This window comes from Ambystoma mexicanum, chromosome 9, assembly GCF_040938575.1.
Source record: "Ambystoma mexicanum isolate Mex_15411 chromosome 9, UKY_AmexF1_1, whole genome shotgun sequence".
In the NCBI taxonomy this organism is placed as follows: domain Eukaryota; kingdom Metazoa; phylum Chordata; class Amphibia; order Caudata; family Ambystomatidae; genus Ambystoma; species Ambystoma mexicanum.
The window spans coordinates 630,751,665-630,777,963 of record NC_090931.1 but is presented as its reverse complement, the minus strand read 5'-3'; the positions used below and the strand labels follow the sequence as shown (position 1 = coordinate 630,777,963).

General features: G+C 46.8%; 1 protein-coding gene across 3 annotated transcripts in view; it reads left to right on the top strand.

Annotated features, from left to right (window-relative positions):
* SUPT6H (SPT6 homolog, histone chaperone and transcription elongation factor) overlaps nucleotides 1-26,299 on the top strand; it is a 1,195,112-nt gene that overhangs the window by 79,916 nt on the left and 1,088,897 nt on the right. For all 3 annotated transcript variants that reach the window (XM_069615328.1, XM_069615329.1, XM_069615330.1), the window contains one exon: nucleotides 24,977-25,166. In XM_069615328.1, coding sequence (XP_069471429.1) covers nucleotides 24,977-25,166 — 190 coding nt within the window. The remainder of the gene's footprint in view (nucleotides 1-24,976; nucleotides 25,167-26,299) is intronic.

The following is a 26,299-nucleotide window of genomic DNA, read 5'->3' as shown; positions in this document are numbered from 1 at the left end:
CTGCTACTAAGTACTTTTGTGAATCGAGTAGTCCAGTATGTAAAGCAATTCACATAAAAAGCCTTTGCAGTAGAGTATACCAGGCACAGGCAAGTTTGCAAGTTTTGTCAAGTAACACATGATAAAACCTTGGCTGGGGAGTATACCAGGCAAACTCAAGTTCGCAAGTCTGTAAAGTGATTCACACGCGGTAGTCCTGGTAAAAGAAGATACCAGGCAAAGCCTAGACTGTGAGAACATGTTGCATTAAAGTGGAAAAGGTACCTGGCAGGGAAGTGCACAAGGTATCCTGAGAAATTGAGACTAACAGCCAAGTTGTTTTGTTGATCAGGAAATCCAAGGGAGATTCGTATTGTGATTAAAGTATTGTGAAGAGAAAACGTGGAGAAGGGACTAATCCCCTGAAACTCTGAACTTTACCTGTTGGGTCTTTCACTTTGAACTTGAACATTTTGTACACTTCTAAGGCTAAAGACATTACCCTTCTAAACTTAAGAATTGTTTTTAGAATGTGAGGGCCAGAATAGTGTTTTGGACACAGGACAGTTTTTTTATTTATTTAATATGTTCTAGTTCACAAGGAACTTTTCACATAAAAACACAATACACATTAAAAAATCAGTGAAAAGACTGCAGCTTGAAACATAATTAAAACATATTAGAAACACACTGTAACCTCAGTTTACATGTAATAAAATCACAAATTAGGACGTAGATAAAACATATTTTAAACACTATTTTTTTTTGTCCTCAGCTTTACATCACATCAAAGGATCAACTTCACATCACGTGGGTATCTTCTGGTTTGACAACCAGGTACCAGTGCATTAAAACTAATTAAGCGATCAATTTAAAAATATAACTTTCTGACAGATTAATATTCCCCCTCATGGTCAGTCACAATCTTAACCCGGCTTTAAAACCTCATTCATGAAACGTATGGCAGCCAACGGCCACCTAAAGGCTTTATCTGTTAAAATGCGCTGCCGTACCCAACCTGGGTGGACCTCCTTAAAATCTTTAAAAAGGTGTGAAAAGTGGGTCTGACGAGGGCCAGTCAGTTCAGGGCAGACCAACGTCAGGTGGTATATGGTTTCAGTAGAGTTTACCTTTTTGCAAAATCTACATCATCTTGGGTTATGGGAAATGGCCCCACACAGCTCCTAGGATTTCATTAGTGGGGACCAAATTTAACTGCAAGGTAGACACTGTCGCTGCCAGTATCGCCCCAGACATTTCCTGAAGTAATGTGGCAATATGTTGTAGGATCGAACATCAAACCAGAGAATAGATGGTATTTCCTGACAGTGAATTGTCTCATTCTAATCTGATTCCTATGATCATAGGGGTTTAAGAGATACTCCACCGAGGAGTCAACATCCCTTAATACTTCAAGGCACTGTAAGTGCCAGTCGTTGAGGGCAGGCAGAGATTTTAACTCTAGACCATGCTTTAACATCATCCAACTTGTCCCCTCCTCCTCCAGAATAATCTTTCGCAAGAACTTTAGGTTTTTCCATTTCACCAGAGCTTCTAGCTAAGTCAAACCCAGTTCGTACCTTATGACTGGTTAAGTGGCACCTTTAATGTCCTCCTTTAATATTCTCCTTTAATATTTTCCTTAAATGTAGTCCTTCGAGCTTGCTCTCTAGGGAGAAGAAATTAGTTTCAGCACCATAGGTCACCACCAGTACCATCTTTTTACAATAAAATTCACAGACTGGGATGATCAAAAAGAACCCACATTTCTTGTTTAGACAGAATGCCTGTGAGGCCAACGCTGTAAACCTTTGTTTCTTACAGCAAACAGTCTCGCTCTGTTAACATTTTGGAATATTGGGAAGCCCAAGTATACAAGATCTACCTTCTCTAGTGGTGTCCCACCAATAAGCCATTTAAATGGTCCTCCTGCCTTTCATGGGCCCTTTACATGCTAAGGATTTTTGACTTGGGGACACCGATCATACATTTTTATTTTGAGTGCAAACCTCCAATGCATTTAGCTGATGCTGCAACCCAATAGGTGTATGGTCCATTAGGATCAGGTTGTCAGCGTATAATAAGTAATCATTATTGCATTTAATTTAGGCAGAAAGCATTTGGCGCTCAAAAAAGCATTACCCAAATCAGACAGGAAGAGAATAAATAAAATCAGTGCCAATAGGCAACCTTGCTTCAAGCCTCTTGCCGTGGGAATTGGGGCACTTTGTCTGCCCTCCGTCAAGTCACACTCGCATGGAAGTGTCCGTATGTAGGGCTATTAAAATAAACAGGAGGATAACCCCATTTATGCAGTTTGGCCCATAACGTGTTCCATGGGACTGTGACAAAGGCCATGGAAAAGTCTATAAAGGCGACATGGAGAGGCTTCTTTTTAGTCAATGCCCCCCTTTTTTTTTTTTAACAACTTCAACATAAAAAAAAACTTTAATCTCAGTGCTTACTCCCTGAGAGAACCCTGTTTGGAAGCGATCCATCCTTCAGTTTTTATCGGCCAATTTTAAGTACGAGGCCTGGAAAAATCTTGGCTGGATAGTCTGACAGGGATATTGGCATGTAGTTGGAGGTACTCGGTCTTTTAAAAAAAAAAAATAGGAACCACAATTGCTGTTAGCCATGTTTCTAGACACATGCCCAGATTTCGGGGTTATTTTTGAGAACGCACATCACCAGGCCATCCTGCCCCAGAGCCATAGATTTATTTTATTACTCCTAGTGATCAATTGTTGCAGGCCATCAAAATCCCAGAATAACCCCTGATCTTTCGTTCCTTTTTATAACCTCAACCCACTCAAACTCCGTCACCTTCTAGTTTATAGATATCCGTGAAATGTACCTTACACGCTTGTTCAGATATTGGGTTTATTTGGGATCCTGTTTGGGCCTGGTTGTTATTTTTAATTAAGTTCCTGAAGTCAAGTGAGTTTTTACTTGCCATGACCTCTAACATCATACAGGCATCCTTGAGCATCCACTGATGACGATAATGACATAACCATCCCTTGTAGACGCCTTCAGATGCTTCTTCCCTGTCAGATCTTCTTGGGCGGTCTCCTTAATGGAACACCATAATTCTATCTTAACAAGGTAACTCTATCAAATTTGTGTCTGCCTAAAGTAAAACAGGGTAAAATTACACAATCTGTTGTAGATCAAGTCCCAGAGTGCTCTTTCCCCTGTTGGGTAAGGATTGGTTAGGGCCAGTGTGAGAGACTACACAACACTTATCTGCTTGGTATTGGGTAACCCACCTTTTCGTATAGGTCTGTACTACACAATTTGGTAGTGTGACTGAGCAGGGCCTGTCTTCAAGAGGGGTAAATGTGAGCTGTAGCAATGACATTCGTCAATGCAAGTAGCCAAGTAACACTTACACTCAAGGTTTCAGTTATAAATAGTTATTTATTTAACATCACATTTTAAATAAGCATTTTTTGAAAAGGCAGTTTGTGTAACAACGAAAACGCACTTTAAAAATACTTTTCAGAACAAGTAAATGGATAATCTTTGGATACGCTTCTTACACAATTCATACACCCTGAGGTGACTTCATTCACAAGGACAGTAATGGCATTTATATATTGCAGATTCTGAGGTTGCAGAAAGGAAAAAGGTTAAACCGGTTCTCCGTATATGTGAGGACACTTAAATCTTCCAATGAAATTTTGACAAGCCTGTCCCAGCAGAAATGGTCTAAAAGAAGTTACCAAATATGAGGGACAAACAATTTCAAAGTCAAAGGGCTAGAAGAGTTTACAGGGAGCCAGGACTGCCAAAATCAATTTGAAACAGTCTATGGAGCCGAGGCGCTTCTTAGAATCAAAGTCTTGCACAAAGTTAGAGAGTTTGTTAGAAAATCACTTGTAGGGTCACCAGCTGTTAAGCCTGTGAAATCAACTCTAAAGGTAAGTGAATGCAATTCCCAACTGAGAAGAGCACAGCTAAAAAGATAATGAGGTAAGTACCCCACGCCTAAAAAGTACCTTTTGGTTTGAAGAAGAGTGGTCCAGTTGGATTCTGTCCTGTTACAGCGGTGCAGACCTTGTGTTGCTGAGCCTCAGTCGTGGGGACTAGAGGGAGGACGTCTGGTGGGCTTCTGTGGCGGTAGTTGCGAAGTCGTCGGCAGCTATGGGCTCTATTCGGTTCAGCAGCACTTTGCGGTTTCAGCATTTAGTAAACTGCACCATCGTGGATCTCGGATACCGGTAGGGCTTCCTTCACTCCTTGGGTCCTGCACTCTGGTGAGGATGACTCGAGCTCTGGTTCGTCCTGCTTCTGGAGGCTCTGTAGGAGACTCCTGGAACATCTGGCCAGATTTCAGACGTTGCACTAGACTATGGATTTCTCGACCCCTGGCATTGGGTTCTTGCAGCAACGAAGATGAACAGCCAGTCAGGGAAGATGGTACAGTGGAGTTTGTCTCTGGGTTAGTTGGTCCCGCTAACCCAAGGGAAGAAGTTGTCCTTTCCGGAGCTTCTCTTGTCGATTAGAAAAAGGAGTTTCAGCACAGCAAAAGGGCTTCACTGGGCAATTCAAAGGTCCAGGAGGATGCAACAAGCTTTGTTCATGGTTTCTTCGTTGCGTTGGGTATTTCTCCCAGTGGGCTACTCTGCCTCTAGTCCCAAAACCCTCACCTTTTAAGCAGGAATCTCCCAGTCATGCATAGCCTAGGCTGTCAATCACAAAGCTTACCAATGCCGCTCTCTGACTAGATTAGGAATTCTTTCTGGGCTAAACTGCGAAGGACGCACAAACACCTGCCAGCCCCGAATAAAAACAGGGGCCACGTAGGCAGCCGGTTGCACACTTGGGCAAGGTTATGCATATGAACGGATGACCTATTGGTAATGGACCGCGATTGTCGTACAGCCCTGAGCTGGAGCTGGACATAGACACACAGATGCCCACACACACCACCGGATTAGAAATACGAACATTTTGCACCTCACTTCAAGACAGGAATGCCAGCTAACCAACCCACTAACTACTTCATCCCCTCCATACACCTCTCAAATTCTAACCAAACACAACCATAAACTTATAACACAGCAATCCGCACAAACTTCACCACCAAAACAAAGCACACATAGACCCTCACAACAGCACACGTCTTCCGACAGTATAACACCCCAAGCCCAGCCAACGGAATTCCGGGCTGAGGCCGCCAACAGCACATCACTGCTCTCTTGCACTTCTCCAGCTCATCCCCACTTGCCGGACAGCCAGCCAGCCAATCACGCCAGAGTGCTTTTGCGTCTCTTAGGAAACTAAGCACAGGGAGTTTCAGGCACCTCCCTCAGTTCCTGCCCACACCAGAAACGCAGAGGCGGTCTTGAGTCCTGAAGTCTGCCAAAGGCATACGAACAAAGGGACCAAACCTGGTTTGGCACACTGAGAGAAACACTAGAAGGACCTTTCCAAAAAGAAACGGGGGGGGGGGGGGGGGAAAAGAAGACAGGGACCCGTTTAAACAAAGTGGCTTAAGGCACCATCTTGAAAAACATAGCTCCCGTGATTTTTTAGCTACCGGTGTTCGCGGTCTGGAAAAATGATGGTAGTTCGTTATAAAACCCCTGCCATCAGGCTTTTCAATGGGCAAGGGTAGCATTTGACTGCTACATGAGTATTTAGACACAGGGGATACGAGGTAACCCCCCCAAGCACTCCATTGTAAGATGGTGTTTGCTGGGTCTATACATTTGGAAAGACTAGTAAAGTCAATTTCACTTTAGATTCTCTGGGAAACCGTTTATCCCAGAGAAGGTATTTAAACCTTTGGGAAGTCTAAAAAGACATCCCTGTGTCACTGCATTGAGGGTGCTGTGACACACATGAAAAGATGCCTATGGAGTAGTCTAAAACTCTATAATCCAAGAACACAAGTGTAAACACACATTCAAATACATGAGTGGGGGAAAAAAGGCTCACTCTTTCCAGTTAAGAAAATCAAGTCCTCAAAAATCCAGCAAAGTTGCTGGGGTCTCTAAGGTGAAGGGAATTAGCACATTTGTTTCACGACTCTGTTACAGGCCCAGGGGTTGTGGGCTAACAAGGGGAGGGAACCCCATATCATACAATGGGGAAAAGGTGCATAGGGATGCTGGCTGGCTGGCTGGCTTGCGCGAGCGTGTGGGTGGGCGCGGTCTGGTTGCAGCTCGCAGGAAAGAGGAAGGCAAGGGCAACGCACATCACCAGCCACGAAGCACGTGGCAAGTGCGAGCCCGGCATGTGCAGTAATTCACCTGGCACATGCATGAATCCTACTCCCTTATGTATCTAGCACCGGCAGGGTGTAGCGCAGGACTATAAAGCCGCACCCCAAAACGCACCCTGTGCTTAGCATTGTTTCTGCTCCTAACAAGAGTAGTGTTTCGCTTACCGCTCCTGCGCTCAAGCATCTTCCCGCGTTGAACTCCTCGATCAAGAGCATCCTTCGGTCCTTCCGCATCCTTCGGTCCTTCCGCATCCTCCAGCGATCTTCAGGATTTTGGCCTTTGTTTGTTTTTCTTTATTTCTCCAGCTTGGGTTCTGGCATGGATTCACATGCTCATGAATATTCTTCGTCGTCAGGCTGGGAATCCTCGGTAAATAAAAAATCAGTATCGGTTTCGTTTCTGATTTGTCTTTCTTAGTAGTAACCAATCACTGGTCTCTGGGTCCTACTGCCCCCAGCCAATGACTGCCCTCTCCCTAAACCCCAACCCTTGCAGCCATCCTCAGATTTTTACCGCACGTTCAAGTGTTGGGAGTCCTCGTGCTATAGCTCTCAAGCTTTTACTGCGTTTTGCGTTTTTTTCAAGAAATGTATCATTTTTTTTGGTGAATCGAGCCTCAAGCTCCACCGTTTCAACTTCAGATCAACGGAGACTCGTTTCTGAATTTTCTAAGTTTTTGTCGAGTTACGCTTCCTGGAGGATTCCAGAAGTTTCTGAGGCCTACCTCGTGGACATGGCCCAGGAGAAAGGAAGCTCGACACCCGGATCCAAGTTGTTGAGGAACTGCCCTGGATGCGAATTACACAATGTGTTCAAGGACGAGCATTAGAGATGCCTCTACTGCCTTCACAAAGACAAAACGCATGTGGAGAAGAACTGCATTCTGCATGAACATGACGGATCGGACCATGAGGGATCGTCGGACCCGTCTCGCTAACTGGCTGGAAGGAAAGAGCCCAGCAGGTGAGAAGAAATCAGAGTCGTCTTCTAAGGCCTGTGGCAGCGCTCTGGCGACGGGTGCCCAACAGTAGGCAAAGCACTGCTAGTCCGTGGGCACTGGGAGCCTCCAACGGTCGGACTCCTCGGCTGGCAGGCAGGGTGCACCTTCACGGCCACCATCAATCGCGAGCCAACGCTCTGGCTCCGGGAAGAGAATGTCCGAGAACCCAGCTAAGCTTCTGGAGAGGCCCCGGCCGATCTCGAAGGAACCAGCCGAGGGGGAGAGAGGCGGTGACCCCTCCTCCCCCCCAGGTGAAGCCCTCAAGTGCGAAGGTGGTGAAGGCCTTGATTCACCTGGCTAAGACCTCTATCGAGGTAGTCGCGACTTCCCTGGCGAAGCCTGTGGAGGCTACTCCAGTGGAGGTGACCTCGGGGCCCAGAGTTTCCCTGCCACCGCGGAGGGAATCCTCTTTTCAGCCCATCGAGAAGACCCCCGTGAAGATCCCGGTGGAAAAAGAGGGGGGGTGGTGGTGGCCGTTACAGACACGGACACAGCCTCCGAGGAGGAGCTGGTGGAAGTCGTGGAGGGCTCCAACAGGAAGTTTGAGGAGCCCCTGTCCCATGGGAGGAATCTCGATGAAGAGGATGAAGCAAGTGACGGTGGCGCCGACGAGGCTCCTGTGGAGGAGGAGCAACCATCGCGCTCGTCGCAACCCGAGCGACAGGACAACTCGGTGGCCATTTTGATGGCAATCGAAACCTTATGCACGGAGATAAGGACGAGATTGTCCCTACCCCCAACGGACGACCCAGCAGAACCGGGCCCGTCGGGAAGCCCTCCAAACAAGAGGAGAGTTCATACACCCCCGCCCTTCCAGCCCTTCTAGCCCTCACCACCTTCTCAGCCTTTGTCCCCTTCCCCTATCCCTGGGGATGACACGGGAACAGATACAGCCACGACGGGGATGGATGACGACGACGGTGGTGACGACGGGACGGGCCTCCCATCACCACCTCCTCAGGCCTCTCCGCCCGACGAAATTGGCTCCTTCCACGCCATGATTGCCAGGGCATCCGTGCTTTTCCAGCTCTGCCTCGAAGAACAGAAGAAGGAAGGATTCCTCTACCAACGGCGCAAGGCCAAAAGGAAGACGGTCCTCGTGGTGCCGTTGCTGGATGACATCTGGGACGAGGGACTTGCTCTTCTGAAGAACCCGTCCACCTGCCAAGAGGGACCTGTACGAGAAGTAGTACTGGGTCCCCGATGCCGCCCCTTTGTGCTTTAGGGCACAGCGACCCCGGATTCGGTCATCTTGGCGGCAGCCAAGAAGAAAGCGGTGGGGGGGGTGGAAGAGATCGGCCTCAACTTCGACTTCCCCACCGGATGGCGAGAGAAAGAAACTGGACGCCATGCGACGACGAGTCATCTTGTCGGCGGCGACGACGATTAAGGCGGCCAACGCCCTAGCGATTGTGGCCCGCTACGACAGGGAGTTGTGGTACAAGATCGCCACCCCCCTGTTGGACTTCCTACCGGATAAGAGGGCAGAGGCCCTGGCGATCCTACAGGAAGGTGAGGTGGCGTCGGACCATGCCATAACTGTAGCCACGGACATTGCCGACACCGGTTTCCGCCAGCTTGGCAATGGCGTTTGCCTTCGACGGCGGGGGTGGCTCAAGGCGACGGATTTCCGCCAAGACGTGCAAGCCAAGGTTTTGGACATGCCCTTCGACGGGAACAATCTGTTTGGGAAGACAATGGATGAGTCACTGCAGGCCATCAAGACCGACACTGAGATGGCTCGGGCCTTTGGAGTTCTGCAGCAATGACAGCCGCCCTTTCGGAACTCCAGAGGCAACCAAGGTGCCTCCAAAGGATTCGGCGGCGGCTCCTCGACATACCGTCAGGCGGCCTGCTCCTCGTCGCAAGAAGCCTATAGGGGACGTGGCAAGTCAGGTGGATCTCGCCGTAGTCGCCAGGGAGGCCAAGGCGGCAAGGCCGCCGCCAAGCAAGACTGAAACGGCTGTTGCGTCAGGGCCGAACTGGAGCACTCCGGTGGGAGGCCGGCTGACAGTCAGCGTGTGGGAGTCCATCTCCACCGACCGTTGGGTGTTGGATGCCCTGGCCCACGGGCACACTCTTGAATTTCTAAAGAAGTGCCCCCGCATTCCTCCCGTGGCCAGGAAGGAAAACCACGTCCCTCAACTGCTGTTAGAGGTAAGGGCAATGCTCAAGAAAGGAGCCATCGAGCTTGTCCCAAAGAGGCTCCGAGGCTCCGGAGTATACTCAAGATACTTCCTCTTCAGAAAGAAGACTGGAGCATGGCGTCCCATCCTGGACCTGCGTCGACTAAACAAATACATCAAGGCACAGAAGTTCCTGATGGGCACCCTCCAGCACGTGCTGGGCCAGCTGGAGGAAGGCGACTTCCTATCGTCGTTTGATTTGGAGGATGCGTACCTTCACATCCCCATTCTAAGAGGACACCGAAAGTTTCTCAGGTTCGTAGTCCAAGGACGGCACTACCAGTTCAATGCCCTCCCATTCGGATTGAAGTCGGCGCCCAGGGTATTCACCAAGTGCCTAGCAGCAGTGGCGGCGTGGCTGCGCCTGCGGGGGATCCACGTCTCCCCCTACCTGGATGATTGGCTCATCCGAGCAAGAACAAGGGAACTCGCTGTCAAACACACAGCGAAGACCGTCCGGCTGATCACGGACCTGGGATTCTCCATCAACTTCCCCAAATCCCACCTGGTTCCGTCGCAGGTCGCACTGTTTCTGGGAGCCAAGCTCGATACAGTAGCGCGATTGGTCTCGCCGTCGGAGGAAAGGACGAAGGCCATCCCGGGCAAGGTGCAGCGTCTGCTGGCCACTGATGTGGCCAGGGTGAGGTCCATCAAGTCCCTTCTCGGGACGATGTCCTCATGTATTTATCTGGTGCGCCTGTGCAGGCATCGGATGCGTCCTCTACAGGAGTTCCTCGACGCCCGTTGGATGTAAGCGGCGAGCAGTTTCGAGGACAAGATCTCGCCAATGAGGTCTTCCGCCAAGCAATTCGGTGGTGGGGGACCCGTGCGCATCTCGTGGTGGGCAGACTTTCAGACCTAAGCACACCAGGTGACTGACGTCGGATGCCTCCCTGGAGGGGTGGGGATGCACACCAGAGATCTTCACGCAAGAGGCCTTTGGCTCCCAGAGGAGAGGCCGCTCCACATCAACATACTGGAGCTCCGAGCAGTGTTATGGGCCCTCAGGTCGTTCCTCCCGTCCCTCAAGGGCAAGGTGGTGAGGATCTTCACCGACAACTCCACCACGATGTTCTACATCCGGAAGCGGGGAGGAACCAGATCCCCAGCCCTATCCAAGGAAGCCCAGGATCTGTGGCATTGGGCCATTGGCCAGCGGATGTTTCTGGTACCCTTTCATCTGGCAGGGGAAAAAAAAAATCGCCGACTCACTCAGCAGGGAGCTGCGGTCGTGCCATGAGTGGGAACTACGCCAGGATCAAGTGGATCGACTCTTCCAGTGATGGGGCAAACCCCAAATCGACCTGTTCACGACGGCGAGGAACTCCAAGTGCCAGAGGTTCGGCAGCAGGTTTCCCCAGCAGAGGAGCATGGGCGATGCTTTCTCGTTCCCCTGGGACGGCGTGTTCCTGTATGCGTTTTCCCTTCGGTGCAGGATGATCCTCGTCACACCTGCGTGGCCGAGACAGATCTGGTTCCCGGACCTTCTGGAATTGTCAGTGTCCCCACCAGTCAAGCTGGCGACGGACGCGGATCTTCTCTCCAGAGAAGGAGGCGGCATTCTTCATCACGACCCGGAGTCGTTGAACTTGCAGGCCTGGCTCCTATAGCAGTAGAGATGGAGGGTACGATATCCCAGCGGACTGCAAGGAGGTTCTTGCAAAGGCCAGGGCGTCCTCAACTCAAGTGCTATGGACATAAGTGGAAGAGGTTCTCTGTCTGGTGCCGTGCACAGAAGATTAACCCTCTACGGATTATGGCCCTTAAAGTGCTACCGTACCTACTGTCGCTGGCCAAGGCGGGGCTAGCGCATGCTTCCATCAAGATACATTTGGCAGCGATTTCCCGATGCACCAGAACTACAGGGCGGCCATCCCTGTGGTCTCATCGCCTGGTGAAGGGATTTATGAATGGACTGTTCCGATTGTACCCGCCGGTGAAGGCTCCGGCCCCGGCGTGAGAGCTCAACGTGGCGCTGACCAGGCTCATGGGGGCGCCATTCGAGCCTCTGCATTCGGCACTGTTGAAGTTCCTGTCGTGGAAGACAGCATTTCTTGTGGCCATCACCTCTGCACGAGTGGGAGAGATCCAGGCCCTATCCTGCAAAGCCCCATACTTGACTTTTCACGAAACGAGGGTGGTGCTGAGTACGCACCCCTCCTTTATGCCCAAGGTGCCATCGGACTTCCACCTCAGCGAGCCCTTGGTGTTGCCAGTTTTCTTCCCGTCGCCTTCGTCGCCGGCCGAGAGGACTCTGCACTCGCTGGATGTAGTGAGAACACTAAGGTTCTACATGGACCGCACAAAGAGTTTTCGGAAGACGTCACAACTATGAACTTTGGGACTGTGAATCAAGGGAAGGCTCTCTCGAAGACTTCCATTTCAAGATGGCTCTCCAGCTGCATCATGCACTGTCACCGGTTGGCAAAACGACCGTTGCCCGGCCGACCGAAAGCCCATTCGACCAGAGCGATCGCTGCTACCACAGCGTTTTTGTTTGGTGTGCCCCTGCTGGACATCTGCAGGGCTGCTACGTGGAGGTCGACTCACACCTTCACGAGATTTTACTGCGTCGACCGGGATTCCAGGGAGGAATCCAGAGTCGGCCAAGCAGTGCTGCCTAACCTGTTCGCCTGAAGGTGGGCTTGGTGAGGAGGTAAGAGTTGCTTAATGTTGAGTTTATGTGATGCTTAATATTGGGCCTTTGCCACCTCCCGTGGTTGTGCATGTGTGTACGGCTATGTATTCTTTATTCATGAGCATGTTAATCCATGCCAGACCCCATGCTGGAGAAGGAACAAGTTACTTACCTGTAACCGTTGTTCTCCAGCATGGGTCTGGCATGGATTCAAATGTGAATCCTCCCTCCTACCCCTCTGCGGCTCTTCACTTGGTCATACTGCCACTTTACGTGCTACCAAATCTGAGGATGGCTGCCAGGGGCAGGGCTTAGCGAGAGGGCAGTCATTGGCTGGGGGCAGTATGACCCAGAGACCAGTGATTGGTTACTACTAAGAAAGACAGATCAGAAACAAAACTAACACCGATTTTTTCTTTACCGAGGATTCCCAGCCTGACGGGGAATATTCATGAGCATGTGAATCCATGCCAGACCCATGCTGGAGAACAGTTACAGGTAAGTAACTTGTTCCTTATGTCTGGGCTACAAGATCTACACAAGCCCAGCAATATATATTAGGTCTTCGACTTGCAGTATTTGTCCTTCTAGTGTCCAGTGTTTAAAGTGTCTTCTTTTTTGGCATGTTTAAATACCAAGATCTTGGATTTTTTGGGATTCATTGTTAAGCTATCTTTGATGGCATACTCGCCCAACCCGTTCAACAGTCTTTGCAGCCCAATGGTGGTTCTGTCTAGCAGTACAATGTCGTTGGCGTAGGCCAGCCAGTTTATCTTCCTCCCATTTAACTCTGGACTGGCCAAAGCCGACGACATTAGATGTTCCCCTACGTCTGCCAGAAAAAGATTGAAGAACATGGGGGCTCCCATGCATCCCTGTCTGACCCCCTCTTTCTACTGGCACTGAGTCTGACAAATGACCCTTTTTGTCAAGGCGTACTCGCACTGTGGTCCCTCTTTGAAGTTCTCCTTATTATTGACAATAATGATTCTGGGATAACTTTTCTGCTTAGTTTGCCCCATAATTTTGATCTGTCAATCTGATCGAAGGCCTTAGAAAGGTCGATCCAGGTTCCATATAATTGTGTACCTTCTTTAGTTATGGTAGTTTCACTAAGCAAGTTTAATATGATCCTGTTCAATGCTGTCGATAACCCTTTCCTAAATCCTGACTGACAACTGGATATAACTTTTTCCTTTACCTCCCAGGCCGAGACCTCGTTCATTAGCAGCCTCATAAATATTTTGCTTTCAATATCGAGGAGGGCGATAGGTCGATAGTTGGAAGGATTTGTCCTATCGCCCTCCTTAAAGAATGGTATCCGTGCCGTTTACCACGACGGAGGGCAACACCTTCTGCATAAGATCTCACTAAAGAGCTGTTTTAGTAATTTGGCCCACAATATTGGATCCTTCCGAAGTACCTGGTATGTAAGATAATTTGGGCCTGCTGCTCTTGATAGTGAGGCCTTATTTATTATCTCCACTATCTCCTCCTCCTCGAAAAATGTAACACCCACTCTTTGCAGTCCTCCAAAAGCTTTTGTGAGATGTTCTATCCACTCCCTTTCAGCACCAGGTTACACAAAGAGCTATTGGATTTAGGATCTAGTTCCCGTATTATGGACCAGACATTTCTTGAGTTTGATTCCGAGACCAATTTTAGCATTTGCTCCCCCTCTTTGGTGGAGAAAAGATTTTTTTTCTTTCTTTTTTTTCCCCATGCTTTGTAATTATTTCTAATTGTTTTTATTTCCAGATTGTATGTTTTTTGATCTTTAATTCATTTAGATCTCGGATGCTTTTTCTCAGGTTTCTCGTTCTTGCCCAGGTTTCCTCATCAAAACTGTGGGTATGTTTGTGCTGTACCTGGTCTAGGGGGGGATTTTGGGGGAAGCAGTGACCAGATGACATTGACAAATTTCTCTGTTTGGCAAAGCTCTTGTTATCTGCTCTGTAATAGTTTGTAATTTTTTGTTTAGCTCCCTCCTGCCTTGACTGTATTTCACCAGCCATAGCTTCCCTTTTATTCCTATTATCTCTCGATTATGTACTAACTTTATAGATTCAGAAAAGTCTGAGTGAGAGCTCCAATCTTGAATGGTTGCTACCCCCTTCGTTTTTCACTTCTAATGTGGAATTACAAGAGAACAGTCCCTCACTTACAAAGATATAATCTAGCATGGGGGCTGAATCGCCTCTGTGCCATGTCATTTGCTGGTCTTCACTTCCTTGTGGTACCTTTTTTTTAGCATTTTCAATTCCCATGCATTAGTAAATTCTGACCAGGCCTTCCCCCTTTTCTGGAGCTTTTTGATCCCCCTGTCCCAGATTTTTTGTTCCGGTATACACACTCTGCGTTGAAGTCTCCTGCCAGCAATATATTCGCTCCTTGCCACTCCATCTTAATCTTTCCCATTAGTTCTGTTAACCTTTGCAGGAAAACATGAATTTTAGAGGATGCCGGATTCCAGTATACTTTTATCAAAATCAGGACAGGGGTTTTCAGGCTTGAGGTAAGATGTACTTTACATGCTAAAATACCTATTTCGTCTTTCCAGACAGGAACAACACATTTGATAGAACTATTTTTGCAAGCAATAAACAACCCTCCTGCTGGCTGGCGTTTTGCCTTTTGATTGGCTGGCAAACAAATTTTTACAAACCCTTCAATTTCTATTGGATTTACCAGCCAAGTTTCCTGAAACATCAGTATGTCCATCTTCCCAAAAAGGTAGTCTCTTGTGTCCTTTGCCCTACATGTGCTGGAACCACATGTGTTCCAGCTCACCAATTGGAACCCTTTTTGACTAAAGGCTCAGAGTACTTACCTAGACCAATACTTTTTAAGACTTGCAATAGAATTTCTGGCAAAGCTGCCACTGTCTCTTCCTGTATTGAAGATCTTTCAACAGAGCCAATGCCCTTGTCTCCTCCCCCCCCCCCCAATCCCCTGTGGACCTCTACCTTCTCGAGGAGCAGGAGCTCCTTCTTCGCTGTTGGAGCAGTGTCATCAGCTGGAGCCCCGCAGAGTATGCCGAGTGCTTTCTGAGCACTAGGTAAGCCACTGGGCTATACCTAGGCTATTTCCACGCAATCGCGTTCAGTACGAGGAGCGCACCTAAATTGCATCTGTGATGTCGCTTTTGATTTGGTCCCTACCTATTTGCTGGGACTGCGCCCATTACTTCGTTCCTACATCCGTGTAGGCACTGCCACCATGGCTCAACACGCAGCATTCCACCACGCCAAGATGGCCATCCTTTCTTTGTGAGCTGCTTCCTAGCTCTGGAAGAACACCCTTTCCGATCCCTGCAGCCTGATTGGCTAATCAGATCCTTATCTGAAAACCCTGAACCGGTAGGCCAGTGACGCCAGTGCCCAGGACCCCTGCCCGTCTCAGTTCTGGTGCCCCCCACATCGCAGCTGTCTGCAAACATCCTGGTAAGATGCATAGAAGCAACTTTATACCATTACCTTATTGACTATTTGCCACTCTCACCTTCCCGGAACTTATTTGGCGAACTTTGCCCTTCCTATGATCTCTGTAAATCCACCACCCTACTGTGCCCATGGCTCCATAGTTGGTCACCTGCACACACATTGCTGATCGTTTCAGACGCTGCTTATCAAACACCCCCAATGTTGTCACGCTCTGCATAGCGTTAGACTGACACATTTTGCTGCACTATTGTCTAATCGCTGCATTTTTTGCAAGGCTCCCCTCATTAGTTATCGCTACCCGCCTGTATTCCTCTGCATATACGTGTATGTATCTCATTCTTTGCATGCATGTTAATGTCATTGTACTTTGAGGCAGCGTAAACATTGTGACCATACCCCTAGCTGCTCCCTCACCCACATTTGCTACAATACAGTAAAGAATATGCATTGGTTGCATTTATGCCCATATCACGCTCTCCCAATGCACTGTGACCCACTATTAATTTGTCCTATGTACCAATCCTCCTCCTTAGTACCTGCTTGTCTAAACCTCATGCTTAGCAGGGCCAGTGACTTGCACTACATTGCACTTGTACATGCTAAAATACTGCCGTTCTACTTGACTTGTGGTGTTACGGTTTTCTAAACTTCAGACAGTTGAATAGTTGCACTGTCTCCTCTGCTCTCCATCCGTGCACCATGATTTCTTTTAATTAGCTATGTATATGCGCCTTCGCAACCACTGCTAGTGTATACCGTCCTCGTTGCCGATCTTAGTACTGTGACACTAACTAGCCTGCTTCTTTATTATATTTGCCCCGATCTGATTGTGCTTTTACAGTTTCTAGGGACTACTTCACCTTCCGCATTTGACTTTAGCTCTAACCGGCCTTACTCACCCTGTAATTTTTCAATCTCTACCACTACCACGGTACTGCGGTTGTTTTGAATAAGGAACTTGTGTCCCTTACTATCCCTCCTATTCATGCTAGACCGTATATGCCAACAACTATAGCTGTACTCATTGCCACCTCTTTACCATTACCCCTCCATTCTTATCCAATCCTGCTCTTAAGGAGCGTGATATTCCACTACGCTCACTCAGCACATGCCACTATGCTTAGGCTCATCACCCTATACCAAATACTGCACATCAGTACCTGGCTCAGGTCCAACCATTGCAACACGCTCCCGATCACCTGAATCCTGCACATCTGGTTTCACACCCTTCTCACTACCTGCGAAACTGCTAGCACACATGCACACAGGCTCAGTACGGACACCATGGTTATTGTCAACCCTTACTTGAATGACCCTGCCCTTTGGCTTCAACATTTCACCACCAAACCAAAACCCAATCAACCCTGTTCTACCTCCAGTAGAAATCTTAGACTGAGATCCAGAGTCACCCCTACAATATGGTGCTCAGACCTATTGACTAACAGAGTACCCTCACATCATGCTATCACTAAGAGTAACCCTGCCCATGCTAAACCGTATCACTATCATCCCACTAGTACCATCAGAAACCTTAGATTAGGATCTAGACTACTTTCTAAAACCCACGTTCTACACCCACTCAAGAATAGTTAACACTCACTACCCAACAGCAATCCTACAAATACCTTCTACAACGTAGGCACTAACTTTGTGACCAACACACCCAACACTCACCCCTCCGCGCAGAATTCTACCTCTAAAACACCCTGATCAAGGCAACCTTGATCAATGGTAGATCCCTCCCAGCCCATGCTTTGGACATTGCAGACTTCATAACCACCGAAAAACTCGACCTCCTTGCTGTCACGGAAACATGGCTACATGCGGCATCGGGCCCATCCCTGGCCTTGGCCATTCCAGACACCTACCCCATCATCAGATACGATAGAAAAACTAACCAAGCAAAAGGAGGCGGCATCGCTTTCATATTTAAGAATACTATCGATATTAGAGCTATTCCCAACCATCAAATCCCATCCGCTGAAACATTATCGATTAAATTGCCTCCATCACCCAATCACACAGCAACAGTGCATCTTATCTACCGACCACCGGGACCCACTACTTTCGCTGAGGACATCATGTCACTTATCTCCGCTAATGCTAAAACTAACTCGCAAAGCATTATACTTGGAGATTTTAATCTTGGTTTCAAAGACTCTTTGGATTCCAATGCGTCTGACTTAGCCAGTACATTATCTGATCTTGGTTACACTCACCATATTCATGAGCCCACACACATCAAAGGTAGAACCCTCGAATGGCTTGTTGACCTAAAAGGCAACATCAATCTAATATCTGCTTCACCCTGCATTTGGTCAGATCATCACAAAATTACCTTCTCTATCAAAGCCACAACTAACTTTACTAGTCCAATCATTGCCTCTGAGACCCACACTCGGAACAAGAAAGACATCACCACTGACCAACTCCTCACAATTACTCTTCCCCTTCACAACAACATACCCTCGTCCTCGGACCCCACAACTATAGTGGATATTTACAACCACACAATACTGAAAGCACTAAATACCATTGCCCCTTTAAAGTTGCGCAAACCTAAACCCCGACCCCACCTCAACTCCTTGTTTACACTGCACCTACGCGAGTTGCGCAAAGCTAAACGAAATGCTGAGGCACACTGGAAAAACTGCCCGTCTGTAGCCAATAAATGTTCATTGACCACAGCCTCGTCCAACTACAAAGAAGCCATTATCCTCGCCAGAAAAGATACTTATAATAAAGATATCACACAAGCTGAATCTAATACTAAAGAACTGTTCAAGATACTTAAAGAACTGGAATCTCCAATTGCCCCTACAGACAATTGTATTACAAATGCGCTATGGTGTACTAACATCCAGAAGGCTCTCCTCGATAAAATATCGATGCTGCAAACAAAAATTAACGCCAAAGAATACAACCTTCTTCTAGATCCGGAATCCAAACCCGCAGCGTACAACAGCTCTACACCCGTGTTCTCGTGCAAACCATTTAGTTTTTCTTCCTTGTCAACACGGGAAGTGGAAAATATCATCAGGAGCTTAAACCTTCAAACTGTCAAGGTGATTTATGTCCTGCACCCATTATTAAAGCAGCTGCACATGATCTCGCTCCCTTCATCGCCAACCTCATTAATGCTTCTTTCAAAACTGGATCGGTACCTGACAACCTTAAAGACGATTGGATCATCCCCCTAATTAAAAAAACCCACACTTGATCCTGGGAACCCATCTAACTACAGGCCCATTACAACGGTGCCCTTCTTATTAAAAATACTAGACCGAGCTGCCTACCTGCAAATACAGGTTTATCTTGAAACTAACAAGCTTCTAGGACTCGGGCAATCAGGTTTAGACCCAGACACGGTGCAGAATCTGCCCTGATCGACCTTATAACACAAATCCAAGACCTAAAAGATAAGGGTAAACTATCGCTCTTACTTTTACTCTCTGCCACCACTTGAAAACACACTTTTCTGACAACTTTATGGACTTGATCCTTCCTTGCTAACAGAACTATAAGGGTCTTCTCTCCAACAGCCTCTGCTGAACCTTCTCCAGTACTCTGTGGGGTGCCACAAGGCTCATGTGTCTCCCCTACGCTATACAATGTCTTTACGAAGCCTCTCTTCGACATACTTGATCAACTGGGTGTCACTTATACCAATTACGCTGACGACACCCAGATACTTGTTCCCATCACGGGAGACCATGCAATAGACAATACAGCTCTCAATGAAATCTATTCAGTAATCCAAGCCTGGAAGGCACAACTCAGTCTTTGTTTAAACGACGAAAAAAAACTGAGTTGTTAATCCTTGGATCTCATGCCAGACTCAACAAGCTAGACCCTGCCTTCAAATCCTTCACTATCGATGGCAACACTATTAATGTCTCTAATAACACAAAAACTCTCGGTATCTACCTTGACGCCACACTATCCTTCTCCAGATAAACTAATGCTGTGGTAGCAGCCTCACCATACACCTGCAAACTAATCACTGCATGCAGGCCATTCCTCACGACAGCTAACTGTATCACGCTTGCCAGAACCCTAGTTAGTCTAAAATTGACTATTGCAATGCCCTCTACTTGGGGATCAACATGAATAAGCTGCAAGTAACACAGAACAATTCTATCAGGGCTGCACTTAACATCTCTAAGAAATCCCACATATCGGACACCAGACGCAACTTGCTATGGCTGTCAGTCGAGCACAGAATCTCCTTGAAAACATTTGCTCTAACCCACAAAATAAGAGCAAACCTTGCTCCAGTCTACCTCACCAACAGACTTTCCTCACATACTTCCACTAGGCCACTTCGAGCTGCCCAAGTTCATACCATGTTTATCCCGAGATTCAAACTCCAAAACTTGGGTGGCTCCAGTTTCCCTGTTTTGGCAGCCAAGCTTTGGAACACGCTTCCTGCCTCCCTTAGATCAGAACCTTCCTTCCATTCATTTAAGAAAAACGCTAAACGCTGGCTCCATGAACTTGATCTCACTAGACACCCACAAGTTTAGCTTCCTGACAGGAATCTATTGCCCCCACTGTGCCTAGATCTGTCCGTCTCTCTCTCTGGCTCTTATTTTGACTCACACTATATTGCCTTACTCATTACTTGTATTGCCTGACTAGACCGTGTAACATCTGTATGTACTGTATATGTTGTGTAACACTTGCTCTGCTAATCATGTAAATAATGTAACCTATGTAAATACTATAAATGTTATGTAACACTTTGTTCTGCTAAACATGCGCCCAGATCCCCAGGGCCAGGTGTGCTTTATAAATACAGATACAAATCCCCCTTGTATGTCCTTCAGTTGATTCTGTAGAACAGGGATGTTTGATGAGTTACTATACACTTGTATTGCTTCTTGTTCTAGGTCCCTTGTTGCTTTCAGGATTGCAGACTGTGCTTTTTTGGAGCTCAGTTCTATCTCCACCACAAATGAGTTGTTCAGGTCTGGAAACTTTACATATTCATATCGTCCGTGGAAAACAGGAAGAGACATCTGTTTTTTTAAATATAGACAAGATCACGGATCTACTCAGGGTTTTAGACTTTACTGATTTGGTTATGATCTTCAACCAATGTTTTGGTATTTCGAAACCCTTGGGTGTTTCATCTAGGTTATCTTTTTCGATTCCCTGTGTCTCCGTCTTCTCGTAATTTTTTTCCTCATTTATTTCCTCCACCAAACCCTCTCTTCTTGACTTCCCTTCTCCCATTTCCGTCTCTGGCATAGTTTGAAACTTTCCTTCCCCCAAACTCAGTCACTAATGGTGGGGTGTCCCTCTGGCAGTATACTTGCTGTTTTGGATCTTCTTTCTTTTGTCTAATAAATATCGGGGCCAGTTTTATATTTATAATTTCCGTGGCTGTGCCTTCCATCCTAGTTTGATCAGTTCCCCCCCCCCTCCCCCGCACCCTGCCCCAACTGTCGACTCTTCTGAGTGAATATAGGGGCGAGCCTCAGAGGTTTGTTACTTTGAACTTTGGGAATTACATCTATTTTTGTTTGTATTTCGGTTTGGAGACCTATACTCACTTTTACAATTTCAGGGTGGCTGTTTAGGTTCCACTGTTCAGCACTTTTAGCCCTTATCTGATTGTGGATAGGGCTTTCTGAATTGCTGACTTCTGTTTCCAAGCAAATCTCTATATCTATCTTCAGTGATTCTTTTGCTTTTATTTTCTTTCCTTTTCTCTTATCACTTTGATTATTTTCATTATTTACACCTTTATTTTGCTGTATTCTTTTGTTTTTTAGGTTTTTTGTCTTGTTTTTGTGACACATGAATATTGGTTTCCATTTCAATATTCTTTCCCTTGCGTCTTTTCTTTGTTTTTCTTCTCCTTCTGTAGTTTTGATTGATTGCTTCCGTCCAGTTTGAGGCTGATTCGATTGGTGTTCCCTTTATTTTAACACCTGGTGTTTGTTGGTTCTCGCTTGTGTTGACTTCTTGATCTTCTAATATTTGGACCATCCTTAGAAGTTCTATTATTGATTCTGACAGAGGAGTGTCTTCCGATATTGTGGGGTTTACCTTGCCAGTTTGACTTTCTTCTTCTCTCTGTTTTGGTTTGTCCCGCCCAAGTTGCAAGACCTCCTGAAACTGGTTTCTCTCCTTCTCTTCGTTTTTCCCATTTTCCACCATTAGGGCATGGAGGAGGTCATTTTTACTTTGTTTTTCATTTTCTCTTCGATCTCCAATATAGATGGTATTAATGTTTCATTAATCACATTGCTGAGGCCGATGCATCACATTTTGCCATTTCATTCGTAAATTCCCACAGTATCCCTGCTTGGGATTGCACCTCTCCTCTTCATTCGAAAACTGAGACCAGGGAATTTAGGACATAGTTTAAGGCCCCCAGTGTTGCTCCACTTGGTGATGAAACTTCTGCTCTTTCCCCCCTTTCTCCCCCCTATAGGTTCATTGTTTTGGCCAGATGTTTCTGTACTTATTTTCCTTCCTTCATCTTCATTTCCGATATTACTGGTCTCCTGTTCCTCCTCTACGTCTTGCTGCAGCTCTTTTGTTTTTTCTTTTACCAAGAATTCCTGGCCTGATGATGGGGAATATTCATGAGCATGAGAGTCCATGCCAGACCCATGATGGAGAACAATACCTACGGGTAAGTAACTTGTTCCTTACAGAACTTATCTAAACGGGAACCTTGTGAATCAAGGAAAGACACATGGGAACTGTTAGTAAAGAGGCAGTTGCCATCCTACTTAAGAATCCAGGGGAGGAACACCCTCTGGAGCCAAGGTCTTTTACCTTGGAGAACATTTTTGGTACAGCTATTTTTATTTTCGGTTGTGAACACTTTTTTTTTGCCAATACCAGGTTGAAGACATTTCGTAGCAGCTTTTGTTTGGTTTTTAGTGTGAGGGTCAGGATAGGACGTTTTGGACACGAGGATGGTTTTTCAGTTATTGACCTCCTTACAAGACAGATTCTTAGTTTTGTTTTGTAGGTAGGGAAACTCCTCTTTAGAATTGGGTCAGTCATTTCCCAAACCATTTTCATTTAATAAGTCTTTGGCAACAAAATGACAACCCTGTGTCTGACTCTCATTGCCGGCTCCTCACACTATTCAAAAGCAGTGTTGTGTTGTATTTGCTGAAAATCACCAAAATCTTAGCTCTAGACCTAAGGGATAGAGTGGGAATGCAGGCTAAGGCCATGTTGGCCAGATAGGAAGGGGTGCAGCACCATGTACAATCTTCCATATTGTATTTATTGAGCGCGGACCTAGCTTTGAGAAGCAACGGAGCGCTTTACAGAAGTATATACCAATACAGATGCAAAACTGAGTGCTTTTCAAAGGTAACAGAAAAGATACATGAACAAGAAAACATTCAAAATCCGTTACTCTTGGTTAACGGAATATAGGCAGTGGCGGCCATTTTCTTCAATAGAAGGTAATGGTGATGCAACAAAAAAAACACATGAGCATCTGTTCCCAGCACATCCTAGTGCATGTCAGACCTTCCCTTTTTCCTCCGCTGTCTTTCTCTGGGCTCCAAACCTGACAAAGTGCCCTCCATAAGATCCAAATCAAACAGAATTTTCTCAGCCAGTTTACTCTCAGTGAATGAATGCAGTTGCCCTTCCACCACTACCTTCAAAATTGCAGGATAAATCATGTAGTATTTGAGGTTCATTTCTCTGGCCTTATTCTTAGCCTCAATAAAAGTTTTTCTCCTGTCCATGATATCCTTACTTAGGTCTGCAAACACCATTATTTTGTTGCCACCCCAAGCAAGGTCCCTCAGCTCCCGGGCTTTCCTCAGCACCAGCTCTTTCACAGGGAAACGTAGAAATTTCACAATCTGTCTCGGCCTCTCCCCCAAAGCTGGTTTTAGGGCCAAGGGACCGATGAGCTCTCTCAATTTCAGTGAAACTGCTGCATCTATATTCAGTAATTTAGGTAAATTCTTATTTAAAAAAATCAATGGGGTTTCCTCTCTCTGCATTTTCAGGAAATCCTACAAAGCGAAGATTATTTCTACTTGAAAAATGTTCCTGTGCTGAGCTTCAAGGCAAACTTCTCATTATCCACCTTCATTTCTCTTATCTGGTCCATCAGCTTTATAGTTTTTTCATCCACGACATTTAAATGGTCTTCAACAGAATCCACTCTTTTGGCAACTGATTTTTAATGTGTTTTTGCGGAGGTTGGCAGTGAATATCATATTACTTTCCCGTAAGGACATGGGTCGTCGGATTATGAGACATTCTTGTTGGATTGATAGAGCCATAATGGTGGCTATCAAGTTAATACTCGGGGTTTGGAAATCGAGGAAGAAACCTAATGTAGATGAATGGCTGATGGAATTGCATGTTTTGGCACAGTATGATAAGGTTTCATTTCATAATAAAGATAAGGATGAAGACTATTTGAAACTTTGGGGTCCCTTTATGGCTCTATATGATTGATGGGTAGATGGAAAAAAGGTTGTTTTTTTTTGTCTGTCCTGTCTTGTGTGGTTGTGGTTATATTGCTGGTTATGCTTCACTAAGGTTGATTCCTTGTTTGAGCTGTATTATCTATGATGCTCTAGTCCTTTTGTACATTTCACTTTTTCTGCTGATTGTGAAGCATTGTTACTTTTGCTATTAATGTTTATAATAAGTGTTGTTGAAAAAAAAAAGCTACACAGCAGAGGGTAGGATACAGATGGTAACAGAGGGGTACAGCTGTACCAGGTGTAATGCACGGGAGGGTAGGTGGATGGCATCTACCGAGTTGGGTGGCGTGAGGGGGCATTGTGATGGACTAGGCGCTGAGGAGGAGAAACTCCTTGAAGAGGAGGGTCTTGAGTTCTTTTCTGAATTGTAGGAGCAAGTGATGCCAATGGGGAGGTTGTTTCATAGTCTTGGGGCATAGGCAGAGAGCGCTTGTTTTCTGGTCCTTTCCTTTTTGCAGTGGCGGATTTCAAGTCTGCACGTGTCCTGGCTTCTGGTGGTGTGCTGTCTGCCGGAGATGCTGCGTTTCTCTGCTAGGTATCAGGGTGACTTGAGGGCGACTGCCTTATAGATGATGCAGCAAGACTTGAAGGTGATTCGTGCTTACAGTGGGGAGCCAGTGAAGGTCGATGATGGCCGGGGTGATGTGGTTGTAACTGCATAGACCCTTGTTGAGGCGTGTGGCTGCTTGTACGACACATTTCAGGGGCAAAAGGGCCTACGACTGGAGGCATTCCAGGAGTGCATTGCCCCCATCCAAGTGGGATAGGACGGGTGCTTGAATTGTATTAGGGCTGTCATCTCAATCTGAGACTCTATAGGTAGCCAATGTTTGGTTGATCTTGCTTCAGGCACATGGTCAAACAGCCTTAGTCTACAGATCACCAGCACTACACGATTTAAAATCGCCTCACGTTTGTAAAGTCGTTTCTTTGAAATTACCAAGTAAATTGATAGGCATGCTGGGTCTGGCGACTCATTTCTTATTTTTTCTCATCTCACAGCAACAGAAATTCCGTCGTGTACGGAAGATGTCGGATGATGAGGAGGAGGAGGAGGAAGACCTTGGGGAGGAGCATGACAAGGAGGCCATTGCGGATGAAATCTTCCAGGATGGTGAAGGCGATGAAGCTCCTGAGCCCCAGGAGCCCACCATTACACCCACTGAGGAGGAGGAAGAGGATGACGAGTCTGGTATGGTCTGCCATTAGATTAGTGGTGATTGGGCTCGGAGGAAGTATGTTGGTCTGTGAATATGCTGAGGCAGGATCCAGACAGCTGCCGTAATGTGAGGGAGCATACGTGCACCAAATAAAGTATGCAGGCCCCTAAAAGTGTTCAGTGAATGCTCAAAGAACCAGAATGTCTTGCTTTATGTGCTGCATTACTGTGAGAATGTAGCAGTGGAATTCATTTTGTTATTTCAGACATAGTGGGTTCTCAGTATCTTCTCTTCCTGCATCCCTCCTGTCCTACCCGCTTCCTCTTGGTTTTCTGCTGTTAGGAGCATTCGGGTCTCCTTCAACCAGTTTCTCTGGGGAATAATATACCTATCCCCAAAACAACCACATGTTCTCTTAGCTTCATGCATTAACAGGGGGGCTAAGAGGTACCCCTGAAAGTTAAAGGACTCAATCGGTATTAGCCCAGCACCCCAAGGAGAACAAAGGTACATATTTACAGCTAAAGTTTTGTAACCTTACAAAAGTTTGTCTGTAGTTCTCCAGCATGGGGTCTGGCATGGATTCACATGCTCATGAATATTCCCCGTCGTCAGGCTGGGAATCCTCGGTAAAGAAAAAACCAGTATCAGTTTCGCTTCTGATCTGTCTTTCGTAGTAATAACCAATCACTGGTCTCTGCGTCATACTGACCACAGCCAATGACTGCCCTCTACCTAAGCCCCGCCTCTGGCAGCCATCTTCAGATTTTTACCGCACGTTCATGTGTTGGGATCCTCGTGCTATTGCTCTCGAGCGTTAGTGCTATTTTTTCACGTTTTTTCTCAAAAACTTTGTTTTTTTCGGTCAAAAGAGCCTCAAGCTCCACCGACTCTCCATCCGATCAACGGGGACCCGTGTCGGATTCGTCTGCGCCCCTCAAGGGTGAAGATTTCGTCGAGCTACGCTTTTGGAGGACTCCAGAAGTTTCTCAGGCCCATCCCGGAGATGGCCCAGGAGAAGGGAAGCTCGCCCGGAAAGCTGTTCAGGGTCTGCCCTGGATGCCAGCTGCAGAACGTCTTTAAGGAGGACGAACACTCCTTTTGTCTTTACTGCTTACATGAGGACAAGACGCACGTGGAGAAGGACTGTGCGTTTTGCGGCAAC